Source organism: Ixodes scapularis, unplaced genomic scaffold, assembly GCF_016920785.2.
Source record: "Ixodes scapularis isolate PalLabHiFi unplaced genomic scaffold, ASM1692078v2 PGA_scaffold13__105_contigs__length_92229423, whole genome shotgun sequence".
NCBI lineage: Eukaryota > Metazoa > Arthropoda > Arachnida > Ixodida > Ixodidae > Ixodes > Ixodes scapularis.
In genome coordinates, this window is record NW_024609839.1 from 88,185,291 (window position 1) to 88,205,946 (window position 20,656).

Sequence of the window (20,656 nt, forward strand, 5' to 3'; positions counted from 1 at the left end):
TGCGAGATGGTCACTTCGCGTAAGTGTGTGCTCTGGCGGTAGTGGCAGTCGGAGTGCTGGCTCTTTTAACTTAGACTTTTAATGCTTCTCAGAATTGAATTCAGAGGATGAGAGCTCATCATCTGACGGAGAAGCTTTGTATCAGAGTGTTCTGGCATCTGCTTCCTGCACTTCATAAAACAACTGGCTTAACACAGTGCACTGTAATTCAAGAGGAATAGCTTACATGTTAGCTCGAAATAGATGAAATGCCAAGTAAAAGGTGGTACACCTGCTTTACAAAAAATTATGAAAAGTTTTCAGTATGTGGTGAAAAACATTTACTTGGCTGAAAACTACCAAAGTTTCAAGACCAGTAAGCATAGTTTTTTAAGGACTGTGGCAGGAGCTAGCGCCACCTCTTGTTGAAGCGCTTCTATAATAACTCTGTCTCCTGCAGGCAAGGCAAGTGTCTACTATTCCCCCCAGTAAAGTGTTAGCCAGCACAGAGAATGTACTGCACAACATTTTTAGCGCAAACACGACATCGGTGCTTCTCTGCAATTTTTTTTGGACAAAGTACTGATAAGCACCAAGCATTAGCACATAGGCTACTGCCCTGAATGAGGGCTTTTCTTTATTCTTCATTGAATAATTACCCCGCAGTGCCCCTGGGCATTAGAGCAGAGGGGTTCACAGAGATGAGAAAACACATCTTTATTCAAACAGCAGAATTGTTCTTCCGTGAGTAGATTCCATTGTGCAATCGTTCAAACAAAAGAATTGCCAAACATGCTTGTCCTAGCACGGTACTCTCTCAATTTTAAGACTATGATCATTCCGGCTAGACACATAATAGGGTTGATCTAAGTAAGTCTTACTATTCGTTCCAGTTTCATATTCGGTCATTGCGAACAGAAATTTTAATCGCAATGTTTCCCGGCGTACGAGTAACTTTTATGGCAGCTGTTCAGTTTTAAAACAAAACTAGCAAAATCTGGAAACGCTTGTTCCTGCTAACAGTGTCTCACTGTGTATGCAAGCCTCTGAACAGAAATCAGGATTTGTGCATAACGGATAGGTAGGCAATGACTGCATCCTTGCGAGGAGTGTTCCGAGGAAGCACGCACCTTTGTAGTCCGGTGCTCGCATGCGGCGGATGAATTTTGGCACCGCCCAGCCCCAGCCCGACCGGTAAGGTGGCGAGAAGCGCTCCATGAGTGCTGTCAAGTGGAGCAGTGCCAGCTTCTTCAGCACCAGCAGCTGAGAGGCTGACAGGTGCTCGTAGCGCAAAGCCGACAGGCACGTCAGTTGTTCGGGCGAGGAGGAAAAACAGTGCCAGGAGGAACCCTGGTTGCACGGGCTGCCACTGGGGATTGGGAAACAAAAAAGCACTGCACTCAGTTGACGGCATCGAATGCAAGAATCTTGTCAGTTAACCAATCCATAAATGGTTCAAATTTTAAACTACCTAGTCAATCAGACAATAGTTGAATTCAATTGCATTTTTCATATAAGTAGATCTACTAATCAGTCAATCACGATGTCAACTGAATAATTTACTAATAAATAAACAAGTCACAGACCTATACACCAATTCAACCCTGTTACGCCATGTCGAGGTGGTGGTGCTTCGGGCGCACTTCCGGTCTGGCATGTGGGCAGAAGTTTTGCAACACCACCAGCATTGCAGTGTTGTTTTGAAAGAAATTTACCAGAATAAAACCTTGACTTTTCGTCAAAATGCCATGACTGGGGCTGCACCAAGAGCCGGGAGGGGTGTCAAGATAAGTTTTCACGTGTTTTCTGCCTGCCCGGTTCGTCCGAGAACGCGGACAGGTGCCGTGAAAAGCAAAAACCAGACGCCGTGGGATCATGATTGCTTGTGCGGGAGGAATTTTGGGTTAAACTCATGGAGACTTGCGGTCATCCGATTTATCTGTTTTGTTCTAAAATGAACGCCGGAAAGCCACCAAAAAAGTCTGGACCACCAGCGGACCAGGTTCAGTGAGTCTTCATGTTCAAACTGTCGCCTGCACATTCAAACACATGTTGACGCAGTAATTGCAATAAGAAGTAAGTGCAGGTCTCTAAAGACTTTTAAATTTGAAGGATGTTTGAGGTAAGCAGGTTCGATGTAAAGGGTGGGTACAAGGGTATGTTTATCCTTGCTACCGGTGGCCATCACCAACTTGTTATGCCTGATCCACATAGTACAAACCTGCTTGCGATTTTCAGCATCGATGCCAAGCATCGCAGCTACCCTCCACGCTTCTTTTGTAGCCCGAGCAACGTCACAACTGAACATAATGAGCAGAATCTCATCACGTGAATCAGGCTTTAGAGTTCGTTCTGCAACGTTCAAGCGGAATGAATTGTCGCACGTCACATCATTCACGGAAAGTTTTGCACTGTAACGAGCCTCATGAATTTCGCTGAGGCCGCTCAAGCAGTCAGACTTTGTTAGGAAGACGTCAAAACAACAATTCCAATGGGAAAAAGAGTACAGGGACTCACATTGACGCCAACAACATCGCATTCCAATGGTTTGTTTATGGGCGACGGCACGCTTCTTGCCCACATCCCATCAGCATGTGCATTACCGGTGGAATGCCGCTAGGCACGCTCCGGTTTGTATGTAAAGATGAGTTGGTGTACATTTCAATCAATGTATCATAAGCGATCGACTAATAAAGAAATTTATTAATTAAACGAGTTCTTGGCTTACATATCAATTAGTCCGCCAGACAATCAATCAATCTTGACTTCAAGCAAGCAATCAATTCATGGTTTACCAAAGTCTAGGAGATGAAAAGTCACACTATGTCGAACTAAACTAGTTTGTGAGGTGGCAAATGAAATCAAGCTCCTAGATAAGCTGGGTGCTACATAATTAATTCCCACAGTTTTTGATAATATATCTGGACTTAATTTACACAAAATGTGGAACATTGGTCAGGAACTTGGATCTCGGAATGCACACTGACACAGCACAAGATAAAAGCATTGATTCAAATTCATGGCTGGGTGATCAAATGCCACCACAGCTGCTTGCCCTAAAGTACCCCATAGCCAGTGATAGGTAAAGTACATCTAAAAAGTACTTAAAGGAAAGTTGAAGAGGTTCTTGAAAATACCAAGTTAGAGGTGAACTTTAGAGTATTTTTATCCCATGAATTTGATTATCACGTTCATTTTCCCCATAGACGTTACGCGAGAAAACACGAAAAACCTCCGACCAGTTATAACGTCATGAAAGGATCTTTCGGCCGCCAAGCGCATGTCACTAACGTGGGCAGCGCGTGCAATTGCAAGCTTGCCATGTATATTCCCCCTCACTGACACCAGTCGTGACGTCTTCTGACCTTTTTTAAAATAGTGCATGCATAGCTTTGATAGGCGCTGAAACTGCGCAAGAGCGGAGATTCTGAAAATTCCTTTTATGACGTAACACTCCGGGAAGGAGGGGCTTCAGCAGTACTTTGAAAATGATTTTCTCTAGCCTCCAGGTATGCACCAAACTGAAAAATAATCTCGATAGTATTTGTGATCCTGGAGGCCAAATGAAGATGATTTAGGTGTTTTTACTCAAATACAGAACTGCCTCAGTTTTCCTTTAAAGTAAAATACAAATTAGATGAGAGGTACACAGTGCCTGGTGTACTTACTCCTTTACTTCAAGTAGTAAGCACACCAGGCACTATGTACTTGAAATAAAGTACCTACTATAAATACAATGTACTTTCCAAGTAAAGTACAAGTACTGTTTAACATGGTCTTTCATGATGCCATTTAATTCCCTTATACAGCATTTTTTTTTTCCAGATTGGTATGCATTGTTTTAAGGGTAATGGGGGTGCATCAGCAATTTTCCGAAACGCCAGAAAATTATTGGTTAAAGTGAAGTTGCCACAGAATATTTGTTTTACTCTCACTGACAAACTATTTAACCAAATCAACTTATAAGGCACTTATTTGTGTCGGTCTTATAGCTGCCATTACTTTACTCGGAAAAATGATCAGACGACGTCTCGAAAGACAATAGCCCGTTTTCACATGACAATAAGGCTTTTTTTTTTTTCAAATTTTGGGAATGTGAATATGAAGTCGTGAGGTGTACTTTCCTCCAAAAGTAGCAGAAAAAAATGCTTTAAAGGGATATTACAACGAAATTTCGGCGCTCATTTTTTGGTCTATATGTGTTCAAAGGAGCAGCATCACATCGAACATACCAATATCTTGTTAAAAAAGTCACGAAAAGGAATTTTATAACAAATTAAACGATCAGCAAAGAGCACCTGGTGGATGTCGCTAACGCCTCGTTTGTAATGCCCGTCTAGGAACCTTGACAGCTAGTGACGGAGGTTGTCTCGCCTCCGGCCACGACGAGAGAAGAGGGGCAGGAGGAACTCCCCTCTTCCCGAGAATGCCTTTTGTGTGTCGCAGAAGTCGCTATTGTCCCCCTACAAGATTACAAAAGATTAACCCGTCACTCCAAATTCGTACAAAAGCAGCCGCTTCGGTGGCTGGAACGACTGGGCCATCCTCTGGATGTCAGCCTCGCCGTAGCTTTGCTCGTCCCGAGACAATTTACGTTATGATTGTGCAGGATGTCACGAACTCTCCGCTGGCTGTTATCCGAGCACTTGCCAGAGTGGGCCGTTTATAACGAAAAATACAGCCACCAGGCTCAAAATACAAATGTGCGATTGTCATTTACGGATATTGTGGATCATATTCAACCTATTTTTGAACGCGACGGGAATATTTCAAATTTCGTTGAAGTATCCCTTTAAGTAAAGTGCAAGTACATACTCAGAGAATGTACTTCAAGTACACATTTTCTAAACCTACTTAAAGTAGTACTTTAAGTACAATGTATTTACTTCCCAACACTGCCCATAGCACATAGTTTAAACCTCGTAAAAAACGATTGGGAAAGATTAATGCAACACAAAAACAGGAATACAGTAAAATCTCGTTAATTCAACCCCCGCTAATTCGGAAATTCGGATAATTTGAACTGCCGATCCGGTCCCGTCAAACGCGTGTAATAGTCAATGGCACGAAACACTCATTAATTCGGAGGGAACGTGGCTCACTATGGTTAATTCGGGCAAATTTGGCAGGTGGCGCAAGCCCAAATGTCGTCCAGGAAGCAGGCGGCAATAACAGATTTCTTCTCAAAATAAAGGTATGTCACAGGGAAACATTTTCGCGCAGTTTTCTTTGTCCTTTCGATATTTCCGATAATTCGGACATTTTTGCTGGTCCCATGAGATCCGAATTGGCGAAGTTTTACTGTATATATACTCTTGTCCAAGAAATCAAGTGCATTATTTTACTGCAAAAGTTCAAACCTGACACCTAGACACAAGCTCAGGTTAGAGAGCCCAGATTGACACTAGAGGAGTTCCACAATACAACAGATATTCTAAGACTGAGAGTGAGCAAGCCAGCCGCCGAGACACGGAGGTCGCTCCTGTAATCAGCAGGTGTTTGCAGCCCATATAATTTCAACGAGTGGGACCAGATGAAGACAATCCAGGTCCACAAAAGAAGAGAGCAAACCCTACTCAGGATTCAGGAAAACCGAAAAGAAGAGCAGGATCAAGGCACCAACTCACTTGCCAGCCCTTGTGAGCGAGGAGCCCACACCGGAATCTCGTCGTTCGGTGCTGTAGACTGGCTTTTCATTCTCTTCTTGACCCCGTCCAAGTGAGCCGGAGCCCACACTGCCATTGTCGCCCAACTGCTGACAGACTCCTGTAGACAAAGTTGAGAACACCCAGATTAAAGGGGTAAGGAAACGAAAATTGAAATATACAAATTTCGTTTGGAAATGAGTCAAGCATGACGCATAATAACCGTAAATGATAATTGCATGTTTGTATTTGTTAACAAATGGCTATATTTTCCATTCCAAACGGTGCACCTGAGCAAGCGAAGAGAAGCGAATGGAGAGCGCGATGCGTCATGGGATATCTGGCGCAAAAAAAAGAGAAAGAAGATTCCCTGCATTCGTGACGTAGCAAGGCTGGCATGGTTATGAGCTTTGCAATTGGTGGCGTTGTTAGCATTCTGATGGCGTCAACGCGTTATAACCGAGCCGTTCGAAGTACCCGTGAGGCGACGGGCGTCTTACGTGTGAGATCAGTCGTGCGAACGTTTCACGTGTGAGCTGGTCAGTTTTTCTCTTCTTGGAGAAAAAAAAAGACACAACTCCCCGTTTTAGTCGTATCTTTTTAGCCGGCAGACCCAAGCACTTCATTATTTTGGGACTGTGCTCGCAGTCCTCATCACGAAAGTGATTGGCACACAAGCGAGCAGCAGGCGTCGAAACCCACGTCTGACACGACGGACGTGCGAGTCGGATCCGCAGGGCACGAAGTTTCTTATCGTTCAGAAACTAGTGGATCGGCATATCGCTGTTGACCAAGTTGTTACCACAGTTCTCAGCTCTCAGCAGCGTGGCGCCATCTCGACATTAAAAAGTGCAGAACGGCTTGGAACCGTACAGCAAAATCACAGGTACAACTCGGCGACTTTCCCGGGAGTCCATCATGGCATCTCGTTGGGTTCCTTCACAAAGGGGCAAAGGATCCACAATCGCGTTCAGGCCGAGAGAGCTTAAAACAGTTGAGCGTACTTCCAATGAGCGGCGCTGCTCCAATGTTTAGTGCAGCTACATAGCGGTTCCTGCTGCGTCATGACACGTAGCAAGATTCCTAACATTGCTGGATTTCCTTCCAACTAAGCTGCATAGGCATCCACCGAGGTTCACATATAAAGATTGTTTAATTAGCTTTAAATTAATTTTATTGTGCCTTTCAACAAAAAACTGGTGTTTTTGAGGTTATGGTGCAACATGCCGCACATTTAAGCTACAAAATGAGCGCTGGAATTTCGCTTCGGTTTAAAGGGGAGCTCCAGCAGTTTTCTTTAGCTACCCAAACTAACTGTAATTTTGGAAGACCTAGGCTTTACTCTTTCTAGTGTGCTATCCATATTCTCTAAATTCAAAATGCCCATTGAGAAAAAGGAAAATTAAGGTGAACGCACCACAAACACTCAAATTCACCTGCACTGTATAGTGTTGTGACGTCACATGTCACAAAATGTGCAGGTCAAGCAGGGAGTCGAAGAACTAGAAGAAAACCTTTAGCTGAACAGAGATTTTTCCCCCCCAAAATTTTGGCCAAACTGAAACCTGTCAAACTAATACTTTGGCCCAACTGAAACTTTGGTCGAACTGAAACGTTGGTCGAACGGAGATTTTGTCCAAACAAAAACCTTTGAGAACCAGAAATGGCAATTTTGGCTGAATTGAAACACAGTGCTCACCCTGATTTGCTGAGTCAGCTGCAGGCACGTTGTCGTAAACACTGTTCCTGCCATGTTCCGAGTTGGCAGAGAGCCACCTGGACTGCGGCTGCTGGTTGCGGTGCTTGCCCTTGAAGCTACCGGCCTTCCTCCTGTGGGCCAGCTGGGGCGAGCACTCAGAGTCGCTCAGGGCGTGATTCTCGGGACCCAGGTGATTGGACCACGGTGCCGCACTGGCGCCGCCAAATCCTTCCGCGGTTTCCGCGCCTGCGTAGGTGAATGCGTGCAGATCACCACTGGATTTTTAGACACATGCTTGCAAAAGTGATAAATACAAGCTTTACTGTCAGCTTTAGAGTGTGGACGGTGCGTCCATCGCGGTTCTCGGTCCAGGAACAAGTGCCCGAGCTCTCACTAGCACGCGATTGTCACGAGGCTCGCGGCATCGGCTGCTTAGTCCACCTGCCGGTGGCGCCGGTACATAACAAAAAGACAAGACATAACACAGCACCCTGCGTTATCTAGCTTTCTGCCCTTGTAAAGTACCAACTAATTATACTATTAGTTCATTGTGAGCCTTTTCTCGCTATGTCTTATCGTAGGAGAAGCGCAAAAGTAAACTCAGTGTGAGTGAGTTTACTTTTGCGCTTCTCCCACAGTATGAATATCCAACTCGCCCAAGCACCCATTCTAAGACGCTATGTCTTGCTTCTGTCAATGCAAACAAAATTTATAACCAACAAAGCGAGTCAAAAATAAAAAAAAAAATTATTTTTTTTAGAGGAAAGCGCGACGCACGACAAATGACCGCACTGGTGCCCATGCAGCTGCATGCTACCGGCGTGGGGTCGCCCTTTCTAGAGGCGCAGTGGAGGACGACTGTTGTTTCACCTGGACTCCCCGGGCCTTTCTTTTCCCTCGTTTACGTCGCTTTGTGGCGACAGTTTGCGGATGGCTCATTAAAAAATATTAACCTGCTTGACGTTGCTCGTAGGTGGCGGCTACCTTTCCAGCTATCGTAGAAGGATGGTTAGCTGGGCGCGTTGGTGGTAATTCATCGTAGGAAACAGCGCGAAAAACAGACGACGACCAAGAAGAAGCACACGTAACGAACGCAGCGCTTGTCACATGTGTTTCTTCGTCCTCGTCTGTTTTGCGCGCTGTTTCCTACGCTCTTATCAGTTTCGGTTTGTATTTAGGATCGGTCGGCCGCGCGCCCTTTCGGGGGAAAGAAGACTGGGGAGCGGCGACGTACGCAGCAGCGCGAATGGGGCCGCAACCGCCGTAGAGCCGCTGTCGCCTCGACTTCCACTGCGTCGAACGCTTCAGATTCCCTAGCCAAAGAAGAGCACATCGCTCGCCTGAAAAGCGTCCGCCGAGAACAGAACCAGCGATGTAAAGGGCGCCGGCGGGCTAACGCCACGGACGACGATCGTGCCACGGAGGCCAAGCACAAGCGCGAGGCCCGGCGACGACTGCACTCCACGCCGGCTGAACAGTTCCCGACGCGACGGCGAGGATCCGGAGGGAGTTTGTGGAATACCCGTTTGGCGTCAAGTGCGCTTCATGGGACTCTATTTCGCCGGAGACGTATCCACGATTGGCGGCGTGTCGGACGAGAAGAAACGGGAAACGGGCGCGTTGCGGCAGTGTATCGAGTACAGCTCCGCTGATCCTCCTTTTTTTTTTTTAAATTTTGAAATTAGACGTTGAACGAGTTGCATTGCCAGTGTTGGACGGAAGCACTGACAGACAATGATACACGACCTTTGGTCGTGTATCATTGGCGAGAACCCGTACCCTACTTCAGCGCCGTCGTCGCGCGTACGCGCGATTTTTTTTTTGCGGTTTTTTTTTTTTGTTGATTTAGAAACTGAAAATTAAACGAAAAAGAGAACGCGCGCCTGGATGCCGCGGCGACGCCGACGTGCAAACATCGGGTGCCAAAACGCGGCACGTAAATTGTGCAACGCGCGCTAAAAAAAAAAAAAAAAAAAAACACTTTTTTTTTTGTTTTGGTGAAGAAGGAAGAGCAGCGGAGCTGTAGCTTCTGCTCTCGGCGGTGGCTTTCCAGGCGAGCGTTCTGCTCTTCTTTCGCAAGGGAATCGACGCGCTGGACGCAGTGCAACGGGTGAAAGTTTAGGCGATAGCGGCTTCGCGGCGGCTGCGGAACCATTCGCGCTACTGCGCACATCGCCGCTCGCAGCAACCAGTTGTCTGGTTGCCGAGGCTGGAAAGGTTGCCGTGATCTACGAGCGACGGCGGCAAGCAGAAAACCAGCAAACACAACGCTCTCGACAGCTACTGCCATCTATGAGCGACGGCGGCAATCAGTGTCGTGTCGACATTTGTGTAAACAAAAAAAAAAACAACAAAAAAACGGGGGGGGGGGGGGGGGCTGTACGTGTAGATTTCGAGTGATTATTTTCGACGACACGAGTAGTGACTAACAAACCCACACACGCAACTTACTTGCAGCAACTGATACCCCGAGTTTCGAAAAAACGCGTGTTCGAACCTTTAGTGCCACACTTTCCCACCTTGCTACATTTTGCGAAAACCAGAAGAAAATTCCGCCGCCGATCGCTCGCGCAGCGCGTTAAGCTATGTCGCGCCTCGTACGTACTCAAAGAGCACATAAAAGCTGAAACGCAATAATGAAAGGAAAACGCAAACAACGCGCAATTAAGGGAGATTCGGCACCTCACTGAACGCGTACGGGAGAAAGTGGGTGAGGAACGACAAAACAAAAAAACAGAGATAGAAAACGGGACGAAAAAAGTAGATTTCGCGAGAGTTTTCGGACGAAGACGACGCCCTGTCGTTCCGGCCCGACATTTCCCTAGGAAGCAATCCACTTTGCGGCGCGCGTGATCCAAACGTTCGTCTCCTAAACAAACGACCTAACAGAAGAAAAAGAAAAAGTACGAAAAATCCGGAAGTGACCCACTTAAAAATAAAGCACCAAGACCCCGAGGGAGGGAGCGAAAATGAAAAAAAAAAGTTGCCAAAAAAAGACACGGACCGGAGCGGACGCTACGAGTCCATCTCAGCCAATCAAACGCTGTGAACGTATCACGTGACCACGTGCCCCTCGCGTACCCGCAGTGCCCATCCCGAGGGTCACGTGGGTGATACGCGGCATTGGATAGGCTCCGAGAGCCTCGTAGCGCCCGCTGCGGTCCACCGCAAGGTCCGAAACAGGGAATAGTTGCCTCGCTAAAACAATCGCGTAAATGAGCATAAATAAAAAAGAGGGGGAAAAACGGGCCACCACTCCTAAGGCGTGATTCGATAAGAAGCAGCGAAAAAAAAAGAAAGAGGAAGGAGGATTAAGTAAAAAAAAAAATGAAGAAAAGGCGTGCCATTTGGAGACCCTAACGACCCTCAGGAGGTTAATGACCAGGCAAAGCACATCACTCAGCTCTTCGGGCTTTTGCCGGAGTGTACGGACCAGCCCGCCGGAGCAGCTGGGGCTAATAGCACGTGTCCAGGAATGCCGCAGCTTCCGCCTCAGGGTTCACACAATACACGGTTTGGATCGACGTCACATCAGCGGGCCGCCATTCTGGTGGCATGCCCGCTGAGCGCCCACCTTGCGCTGCCCACATTTCGCACCATCAGATTTGTTTTTCTCGGCAAGACAAGCGCGAATGACCACCAGCACGGTGCGATGACGTCAGGTGCAAGCCATGCATACGAGAATCCGAAGGCATCTGCGGATCGTTCGTTCCTCAATTATTCATTCCTTCGCACGTCCTCTTTTATTTTTTATTGTTAGGAAGACGAAGACGTCTGGGAGCCACGTTTCAACGAACGTTCGCGGAGCTCTCAGGAGAAATGTTAACTTGCCTACAGTGACGCATCAAAAAATTAGAGACACTTAAAACTGCTAACGTGTCGGAATGATACGTAGCGTATTGCTACAAGCTGCGCACCGTGCTGGGCCCAGCTGGGCGACCTCAGCGGAGCCCGGCCACCCTCTCCCTCTTACCGGCGGCCGGGCCGCTGCGCCATGGAGAGGGCTTCCTCGTGGGGTGGCGTTCCTTGGAACTGTGACGTGCGCCAGCTAATGGGAGTTTATCCATCAATTTGTTGCTACAGACGACAGGCTTCGGTCCATTGGGGAAGGGGAATTTAGGGGGCGTTTGGCGTCCCTTCAAAAGCTAATAACGCCGGTTTGCTCCTGGGACAGTTAATGCTTTCCCACTAAAAAGACATCTGTGATCAGCTGGTAGCCGAGGTAATGACGAAGACGCCGAGTTTGATCTCGGTAACTGTAGTTGCTTCCCGCTATCGATAAAAAAGCGGGCTGTACTGTTGTCGTTGCAAAGCTGGTGGGAGATTCGGAATCCCTCAGCTCTCCGGGAATAATGTTGCCAAGGGCGTCAGAACTCTTCGGAAGAGGGGGGAGACTGTGCGCGATTTTCTGCCCCTCCCTCGCATTGTTTGCATTACATTTTTTTTTTAAATATATGGGCAGCCTTGGGTAGTAACGCGTTACTGGAATTTTGGTACTTTTTGGTAACTTGTAACAGTAACAAGTTACTTTTTCAAACTGTAACATGTAACTGTAGATTTATTGGTTTTTCTGAGGTAACAATGAAAGTAACGACGTTACTTTAGTCATTGCTTCAAAGTTTCTTTTGAATAATGTATCATTGAACGCGTACAATCTCGCTATTCCTTGCACTTTCCAAATTGTCTGTTCCGACATTTCGAATGTCAGGTTGGCTTTGCACAAACTTGTGACGTTCTTTCTCGCGAGTGACGACCTGAATATAGCCCACGTGTAGATTTAATAACAAAAAAATCTAGTTATCTTTGCACACGCGCTTGTACTTTGTGACTGAACACTTACATCTTAGTAACTTGAAGCACTATCTATGTTGCGGTTTTTCTTTTTTTTCTGTGCAAACGCTTTTCAATTGGGTGAATCAATTGTGAAGCAAAAATACACGCAGAGTGCATTGCGCATATTTCGTATTTTGATTAGCGCCATTACTCCGCACTGGGCATGTTTTGTGGTCGCCATCAAACGAGGAAAAACTTTCACACTAATTTTGAGAAGTAACTGCTGCTAGGTTACAATATAAAGTAAAAAGCATATTTTTTTTTATGCAATAAAACTTGGTGAGGGGTGTTTTATAGTGTTTCCTAAATGTTTTTTGTGCTCTAGAAAAGTAACTTAAAAGTAACGTCGTTACTTTTTAAAAGTAACTGTAACTGTAACGAGTTACTCGTTTGTTGTGGTAACTGTAACGGTAACTTCGCCACTTTTTTTCTGAAAATAACTGTAACTGTATCGATTTACATTTTTAAAGTAACTTACCCAAGACTGTAATATGGGTAGTATCGTTTTCACCGATCCCGATCCCCCCCGTTCCGACGCCACTGAGTGTTGCTCCTTCCTTCAGTGTTGATAGTCTGACAAAATGGGCGGAATATTCTACCAGCTTTGTAACACTGCGTACATTACCGAGTTGTATGCTCCTGGGTTTCCCATTTCCCTCAAAGCGGTGGACAAAAATGAGGCGCTATTCTTGAATGGAAAAATGGAAAGAAATCCGATTTCATCCGAATTACGATATATATATACCTTCGGCTCCTATTGATCATATCCCAATTTCATCCGTTACCACCGTACAGGGAGTAACTTCGATGAAAAATGACCGAACCGTCAAATTTCAGTTAGGATTTTTTTTTTTCACGTACTGCCATCGATTGGTACATTTCCCTCCAAAACATCCTAGCTACTCATGACTCAACATAATTTAAAATGCGATTACGTGAAATCAAATTTTAGGTGTGATGGAGTTGTTTTTTTTTTTTTTTTCAAGCAAAATATTTTTTTATGAGATCGCGTTTTTTTGTGTTTCTCACCCTTTCTGCCCCACCCCCCAAGGGGGTCCTTAAGGTATTTAAATAAGTAAATTTGTAATCTAATCATCGCTCACGCTAAGGCCACCCCCCTCGCCCAGCCAATCCCACACGGGGCGCGTGTCACGTGACGTAGCGCTTCCGGCGGCCGCCATGACGCACCTTCCGGTCCCCTCTTCTTCCGCCTCCGGTTGCCGCGAAAGCTGTCCATCCTGCGCAGAATGGCGTCGCGGATCCTCTCGGAGCCGCTGCGGCGAAGCTTGTGTCCCGGCGACCCTTCGTCAGCTCCCAGGCCGATGATTCGCTCGTCGCTCGTCGACAGTCGGCTCTCCGGGCTGCTCCGGGGCTCGTCCAGGAACACGCTGTCGTGAGAACTGTACGCCTCCTGGGCGCTGCCCTGGGCCGACGCGGCCCGGCAGCCCGCGCCGTTGGTCGGCGTCACGACCACGGGAAGCGGAGGCGACACCCTGGACCATCGCCGACTGCTGCGGTGGAACTGCCAGTTGTAGCTGAGCGCGGGGCCTTCCTCTTCGTCGCTGTCCTGCTGCATCTGCGCGGACGGATCGACCGTTCGGACAACGGCTCGTGGACCACGAGGCTGCGGTGCTGCAGTTTCTACGTCACCTGCGGTGGCCTACTAGAGGCCAACGCCACACACGAAATCGACACGAGTGCTGCGTTCGGCTGACGTTCGTGTTCTTCTTGGACACGAGTTTCGGCCGAGCGCTAATGCAGTGCTCGTGTTCAATCAGTGCCCCACGCTGGCCACGTGACGACGAAGGATGTCCAACAATCTTGTTAATCTCTGTGAGATACGTGTCTTACCTAGGCACTCAGCAGATGGGGATTTAGGGGAGTTGCGTGTCCGTTTAATTTACGGATCCGGGAAAACACAAGCTAGAGTGACGCTGGTCCTTTGACCAGTACCTTACAGGAAAAGGAATCTAAGCTACGCGGAGCGCAACTTTGTCTGCTTTGTGCACAGGGGTTGCGATGATGTCAGAACGCTAAGCTCTTATTGGCTGATTGAAAATAAATAAATAAATAACTAGAGGGTAGACCATCTAGCATTGAGGTCTACTCAGTGTCTTTCTAATCAGAACTCGACGTCGTTCTGAGGTCACCGCAACCCCTGCGCAAGAAGCCAACGACTCGCTCTCCGAATATGATTCCACACAATGTTCCATTCGCTCTCAGAAGGGAGACTTACCGTCTGCTTGACGAGGCCGTCGTTCTTCAACCGGGCACACTTGTTCAGCGTGTTCAGTCGCCTGAAACGAGCGTGTTCAGAAACGTCGGCTGAAACAAAACACGCCCTCCTAGCCAACCAATTGTGCAGTCCCAACATCATCCAACTCAACCCGGCATGCCACTGATCAAGCATCCGCGCTACCTCTCAAGCAATTAGACATAACCTACAGTCTATTGCAGGTTAAGAAAAGCGGGACAAGCCCATCCCGCAAAGCCCTTCAATATTTCCACTTTAGCAGAGCGAACAATGGAGAGGCTTGTTCTGCTTTAAAGGGTAACTGCAAAGAAAAAAAAAAGTATTTTTAAACAGCCTAATTGGGACAAGCATGTCACAAAACAAATTTTCCGCAAAAAAACGAAATTGTTTACAGCAATATTTATTGCGCGAGTCTAATTTTACTTTGCGGCTATTTCGTCCATTTTAAATCGCGCGCCGCAAAGTTGGTATTCTACGTCACGTAGTGGCTGCTATACGTTACTCTGTGACGTATAGCAGCCACTCCGCGCGCGTCGAAAGAGCGGGAGTTTCAAATGTGGAGAAGTTGTGACTCCGACTAAATTACGTCCTGCGGCGTAAATATTGCTAGAAAAAGTTTGTTTTTTCGCGGAAGATTTGTTTTGTGACATGCTTGTCCCAATTAAGCTGTTTAAAAAAAAAACTTTTTTTTTTCGTGTCAGTTGCACTGCTGCGAGTGGCAAGTGACTTCCGTGTAAACAGGATGAGGAGAGCAATCGGAGAACTGCAAGACACATGTCGAACGAAGTATACATGCATCTGCCCTAAACCTTAGCTCAGCCAAGTCCTAAAGACAGGCGCCCATGAGCCCTCCGGACTGTCTATTTGTTTCCAGCGTACCTCGAATAAATTGATATATCCCAATGCAATCTGTCTGACTCCGTGCCATACCGAGTCCAGTGCATGTGTATCATATCCCATCAGGAAAGGCGCCCTTTCACGTGCGACTCACCACAATGCCAGCAGCGTCGAGCATTGTACACTGTCGGAACAAAGATGCGATCCGTTCGTTAAAGGCGTCATTGAGCGCTAATTACGCAACCCAATGACGCCATTTTTTTTTTTCACGCGCTGAATATAAATCTTTTTTTTTAGATCCTGTTTGAATTTTTTTTATTTCCCTCGCCACATAATGAAAAGATAAAGAATTAAATAAAATTATGAATAACGATGTGAATAGCTCGCATTTATTTTTTGTCCTAAAAACTGAAACCACAGGAGTTGAAATCGCACTAACCTGTAAGTAACCTCCCGAATTCAGTACGCAGCCCTTAGCATGCGTCCAACCTAATGTGTATCAATGGCGGCTGCATTATTATAGTGTGCCATATACAACACTCGATAACTGCGTGTCGGGTTCTTGGCACGAAGGTTTCTACGAAGCATAACATGCTCCCGCAAACTGGCGACGCTTCTTCAACGAAATCTTCAACGTCGGAAAGAATTTCCAAACAGACAAATTCAGTTATAATTCGCCGGCTCCTCTGCTATTGGGTATGCGTATGTTCCAACACACGACCTGATGCTTGCCAGCTTCAGGCCATCTTAAGATTCTGGAACGCTCGAATGAGAGCCCTAATGTATTAAGCAAAAAACAGATCAAAGGCAGCTGTCTTAATGCGTCATTTCTTCGGTAATAACATAGCCCCGCCCAGTGTCTGCACCGAGGCGAGTGCAAGGTCTCCTCGTAGACAAGTCACTCCACGATCATTAACAAAACGTTTTGCTCCCGTTCACCTGAACAGAGACTGCAGTTCGTCCGGATCCAGGCTAGGGTGGTCCCGTAGAACCGTCGAGATGTCCATGGGAAAGCAGTTCTCTGCACGCAAACAAGAGCAAGAATACGTTAGGCTTGGATGGAAACCAAAGTTCTAAACTTAATTTTTGTAGGTTATCATAATTACGTACAATCCCACAAGGACGCCCTGCCCCGAGAGATCGTCCATCTCAATCTTCTAACTAAACACCTCTAAAAAAAAAAATAAAAAAAAAATCGGAACGTCGTTTATATCTCGAATCACGCGATGTCCGACGGGAACCGCATCACCCGCGCGATCTGCGGTACCGGTACGTCTAACAAGCGAGTTCGTGGCGGGTTCCCGCGTTTTTGTTCGTGATCTGCGCGCGGAATATCGGTTCCCGTAAGACGCGAGTTGTTGCCGCGCGTATACTGTATCGTGAAATGCGAATCTACTGCGTCCGCGATCTGCTATATCCATTCCCGTGACATACCAAGTTTGAAGCGGACTCCCGTGTTTCTGTACACGATTTGTATGTCCAATATCGGTTCCCGTGACAGGCAAGTTTGTAGCGGGTTCCCGCGGGTTCATTGAGCCGTGAAACTTGAATCGGCTGCGTCCGCAACCTGTATTGCCATTTCACATGACACAAGAGCTCGTAGCGAATTTTCGCGTGTTTAGAGCAACATGAAACGCGAATTCGCCGTGTCCGCGATCTGCGGTATCAGTTACCGTGTCACGTGGTTTGTAACGGGTGCCCCGCGATGCTTATCACTAATTTTTGATAAACTTTTCCCGGCGCCTCCCCAAAGATAGCCCCCCCCCCCCCTCCCCCCCGCCCCCCTATGCTTTTTACCATTTATCCGTTCCTTTTGGGTGTGCGTTCTTACGGGATTTTACGGTAGAAATAACTTTAGTCCCTAAAGAAAGCCTTATACAGCGCTTATACAGCGCCCATAGCCGTTGGTCGGCTCCGAGCTGAGATAAAACCAAGCGCGGTTCCAGAGTTCAATCAACCACCTAACTACGGAGCGCACATGCCACCCCGCTCATTAGCATTGGACTACAGCGCCAAATCCTCCCCTAGCTGTGTCTTCGCCTCCCAAAGAACGCATGCGCATCGCGTACTTTGATCACGCTGTTTTAGACCATTTGCAATATTCCCAAGCGCCCCGGCTCGCACTCGAGGAATCATGGGAACGGTATTCTTTTAGCTCACTAGTAATCGGTAATTTTGACAAATTCCATGGTTACACAGTTTTGAGTCTAATCCGGAGTCGCCCTGAACAAGCGCCTGATAGACCCCAAGGATCTGTCATATCACTTTTAAAATTTCTTGTCAATGTCGGCATTTTTGATACTGTGCATGCGATCCACCTCTGGCCTGAGCTGCAGAAATCTTTTACAATATTATCAGTCTCGTGATTCTTTTATTCGCAGGAATTGCTTAAAAAGCCGAGAATTCACATCAACAAAAACCGGGATTTAGCTCGGAGTCCGTAGGGGTGTTTATAGCATTTTTAGCGTTTCTAACTCAATATCAGCGTCTCTGAAGCTGTACGAGAATGGTAATAATGTAAGAGATTTCTGCAGTACATCCAGGTTGAAGGGTGGACAGCATGCGCAGTATCAAACATGATGACATTGAAGAGATATTTTAAAAGTGATGTGACAGGTCATTGGGGTATATCAGGCGCTTGTTCAGGGTGATGGCGAATTACGCTGAAAAGCTGTGCAACCAAAGTTAAGGTCGAAATTACCGATCACTAACCGTTCCCATGATTCTTTTAGCGCGGGCCGGGGCGCTTGGGGGACAGAGCAAATGGTCAGGGAAAGGGCAGCCGCCGGCGCACCGAAGTTCGCCAAGACAGCAAAGATAGCCGCAGCGCCTCTTCGAGTGTCCCCGACAAGGCGCGCAAAGCCTCTTGGCACACACCGCCCCAAGGCCATTGTATTTTCGCGGTGTGCATAGCATCTGGTTGAACGTAGCAGGCTTTTCCCATTTACCACAAGCGGCAGCAACAAGAACACTACACGAGGACGTCTGTCATGACGCAATTCATGCAGCCCCCTACGACGTCAAAAACAAGTTTACTAAGATGTAAAACAACTTGATGCTTATAAGTAAAGAAAACTAAAGACTCGAAGGCAGAATCAATGTCCTCGTAGAATGGACGAAAAAAAAAAGAAATTACACAAACTCGATAACGCTGATAAAGACCGGGCAGTGCGGGACGTACCTGTTGCGAATGAGCTGGGTACGTGCCATGTGTATGTGACGTGATGTAGAGGTCACATAACGTCACGGTGTCACGTCACATGACGTCATGTTAGGGTGTAACATGACGTCATGCTGTCACAGTACCTACTTTGTGGCGGTTCTTCGTGACGGTTTAAGGCCCGTTCACACTCTTGCAACCGAGTAAGACCGAGAGAGAGACCAGACCGGTTTTTAAGCCTCTTGCGATCTCTTACGACCAGCTCCGCTGCCGCGCATCCGGTCCTAAGAAGTCGCAAAAGGCTTAAAAACCGGTCCGGTCTCTCTCGGTCGAAGTCGGTCACAAGAGTGTGAACGGCGCTTTATCGTAAAATTCCGATGACAAAACACATGATGCGCTAAAAAGGTGTGTGTGTGTGTGTGTGGGGGGGGGGGGGGGGGGGGGGGGTCAGAACGTATGTTTCTTTTTTGTTTTTTTTCTTTAAAGTTTTGAATCCTTTATTTTGCTTACGCGAGTCTCGGGCTATTTTACATCCAGATATACATATATATATATATAAAAGAAGTTCCCGGAGGAAGTTGCAGTTCAAAAGAAAAAACAAAGAAACGACGGGGTAAAAAATAATAGGAAACTAGAAGAATATAAAAAAAAACTAGCAAAATATTTTAAAAGTGAATCGAAGAGATGAGGCAAAGGAAAGGGGCAAGAGAAAAAAACTACGAAAAGAAAGCAAGGGAGAAAAACTATGAAAACAAAGCAAGAATAGACAACATGAAGCTAAGCTACTCGGAAATCATGGAGTTAATAACAAAAAATAGGAGGCTTCTAAATGCAATAAAAAAACATTCTATCTCTGTCTTCTAACCCTCGAACTCTTTTTTTATTACTGGAGGAGAGGGGATTAATTGTTTTACAAGATTAATTAGAAACCGACCAGCGTGCACGCACAAAAATAACCGAAAAAAGAAGGGGGGGGGGGGGGCGGAGCGCGAGCACAAAAAGGGAGATTAACCTTGCGCGGAAATTTAATCCAGGATCAAGTCCCGGTAGAAGCCCACGAGCCAAGGGCTCACAATTAGGATGACTCGCAAGGTTAATGAAGCTGACACACTCTAAAAAAAAAAAAGAAGTCTGCCAGTTCCCTTTCCTGCACAACACGAGGGCAGCCATATCAAGGCGAATGGCAAAAAGATCCCAGCGAATGACCAAGCTCCGAATACCACCATCAAATGTCACGTGAGTGGGGAACAGGCGAAACGTCATGCGCAATGTCCTTGCGCACATGGCTTCTTTGCAGCCATGGCCGCTATTGACGAGGTTTCGCGACGTATTCCGAGTGCGTTTCGTACACGTCGTGGCCCGCTAAATTTATCCCGACATTTTTTTTTTTTTTTCAATTTATTCAGGAATCAGAGTTTCGTGGAATTTTAACGTCACAGTGTCTTGTGGCGTCGTGTCAATGACGTCCCAGATTTTCTTTCTAAATTTAGCGGAGAAGCTCCTCCGCTAAATTTAGCATTTTGTTTTGCTAAATTAAGGGGGAAATTTTCGCTATATTTATGGGTGAAAAGTTATTCGTCCTATTTAGCGGTAATTTACTGCCACGTGAAGTTGCGGCGTCACGTGGTCATCGAGTCACGTGAACATCGTTCGCTAAATATAAACGCTGCCGTGTTGTCACAGTGTGCAGCAGCGTGCAGCGTCTCGGCTGTCGCCGCAGTTTATTCGCAGCACACGCAAGGAACCGGCAAAGGTTTGTGCGTGTGTGTGTACTCGCACTCTGAGCGTCGTGATTCGCTGGAATTTTTAAAGAGGTCCCCGTTATGGTGTTCTAGAACTGGGCAGTGTGTCGTCCGCGCCGAGAAGCAACGGAAGGAGGAGGTCGGCGCAGCGATGACGGAGCGCAAGGACGCCAGGGGGCGCTGCGGGTAACAGGCGTGCTCCTTTCCGCTCGGATTGCCGTGTGGCCGTACTGCTTGTGATCGCGTAGTTCGCGTCGTCGCCTTGTTTTGCTGCAGTTTCTTTTTTTTTTTTTTTTTTTTTAATGGTTGAGTGAAATGGATTGTGATCATTGCTGTTCAGTGGGATGTAGACAACGCGTGCAATGACGGAAAAACGGCGGGACAAGAGAGACGGGACATGTTTTGTGTCGGGGCAGTGATTTCCCTACACCCCTCTACGGGGGTGTACTCCCCCCTTGTTTTTCCCAAAGCACCCCTTTAATTCGCAACGACTCTTATATTCTCAAT

General features: G+C 46.9%; 1 protein-coding gene across 3 annotated transcripts in view; it reads right to left on the reverse strand.

Annotated features, from left to right (window-relative positions):
* Positions 1-20,656, reverse strand: part of LOC8052388 (rho GTPase-activating protein 7) — a 208,015-nt gene that overhangs the window by 14,186 nt on the left and 173,173 nt on the right. For all 3 annotated transcript variants that reach the window (XM_029979522.4, XM_042290021.1, XM_042290020.1), the window contains exons 3-8: positions 16,187-16,268; positions 14,393-14,453; positions 13,345-13,732; positions 7,324-7,569; positions 5,607-5,745; positions 1,110-1,348 (exon numbers count right to left, since the gene is read on the reverse strand). In XM_029979522.4, coding sequence (XP_029835382.4) covers positions 1,110-1,348; positions 5,607-5,745; positions 7,324-7,569; positions 13,345-13,732; positions 14,393-14,453; positions 16,187-16,268 — 1,155 coding nt within the window. The remainder of the gene's footprint in view (positions 1-1,109; positions 1,349-5,606; positions 5,746-7,323; positions 7,570-13,344; positions 13,733-14,392; positions 14,454-16,186; positions 16,269-20,656) is intronic.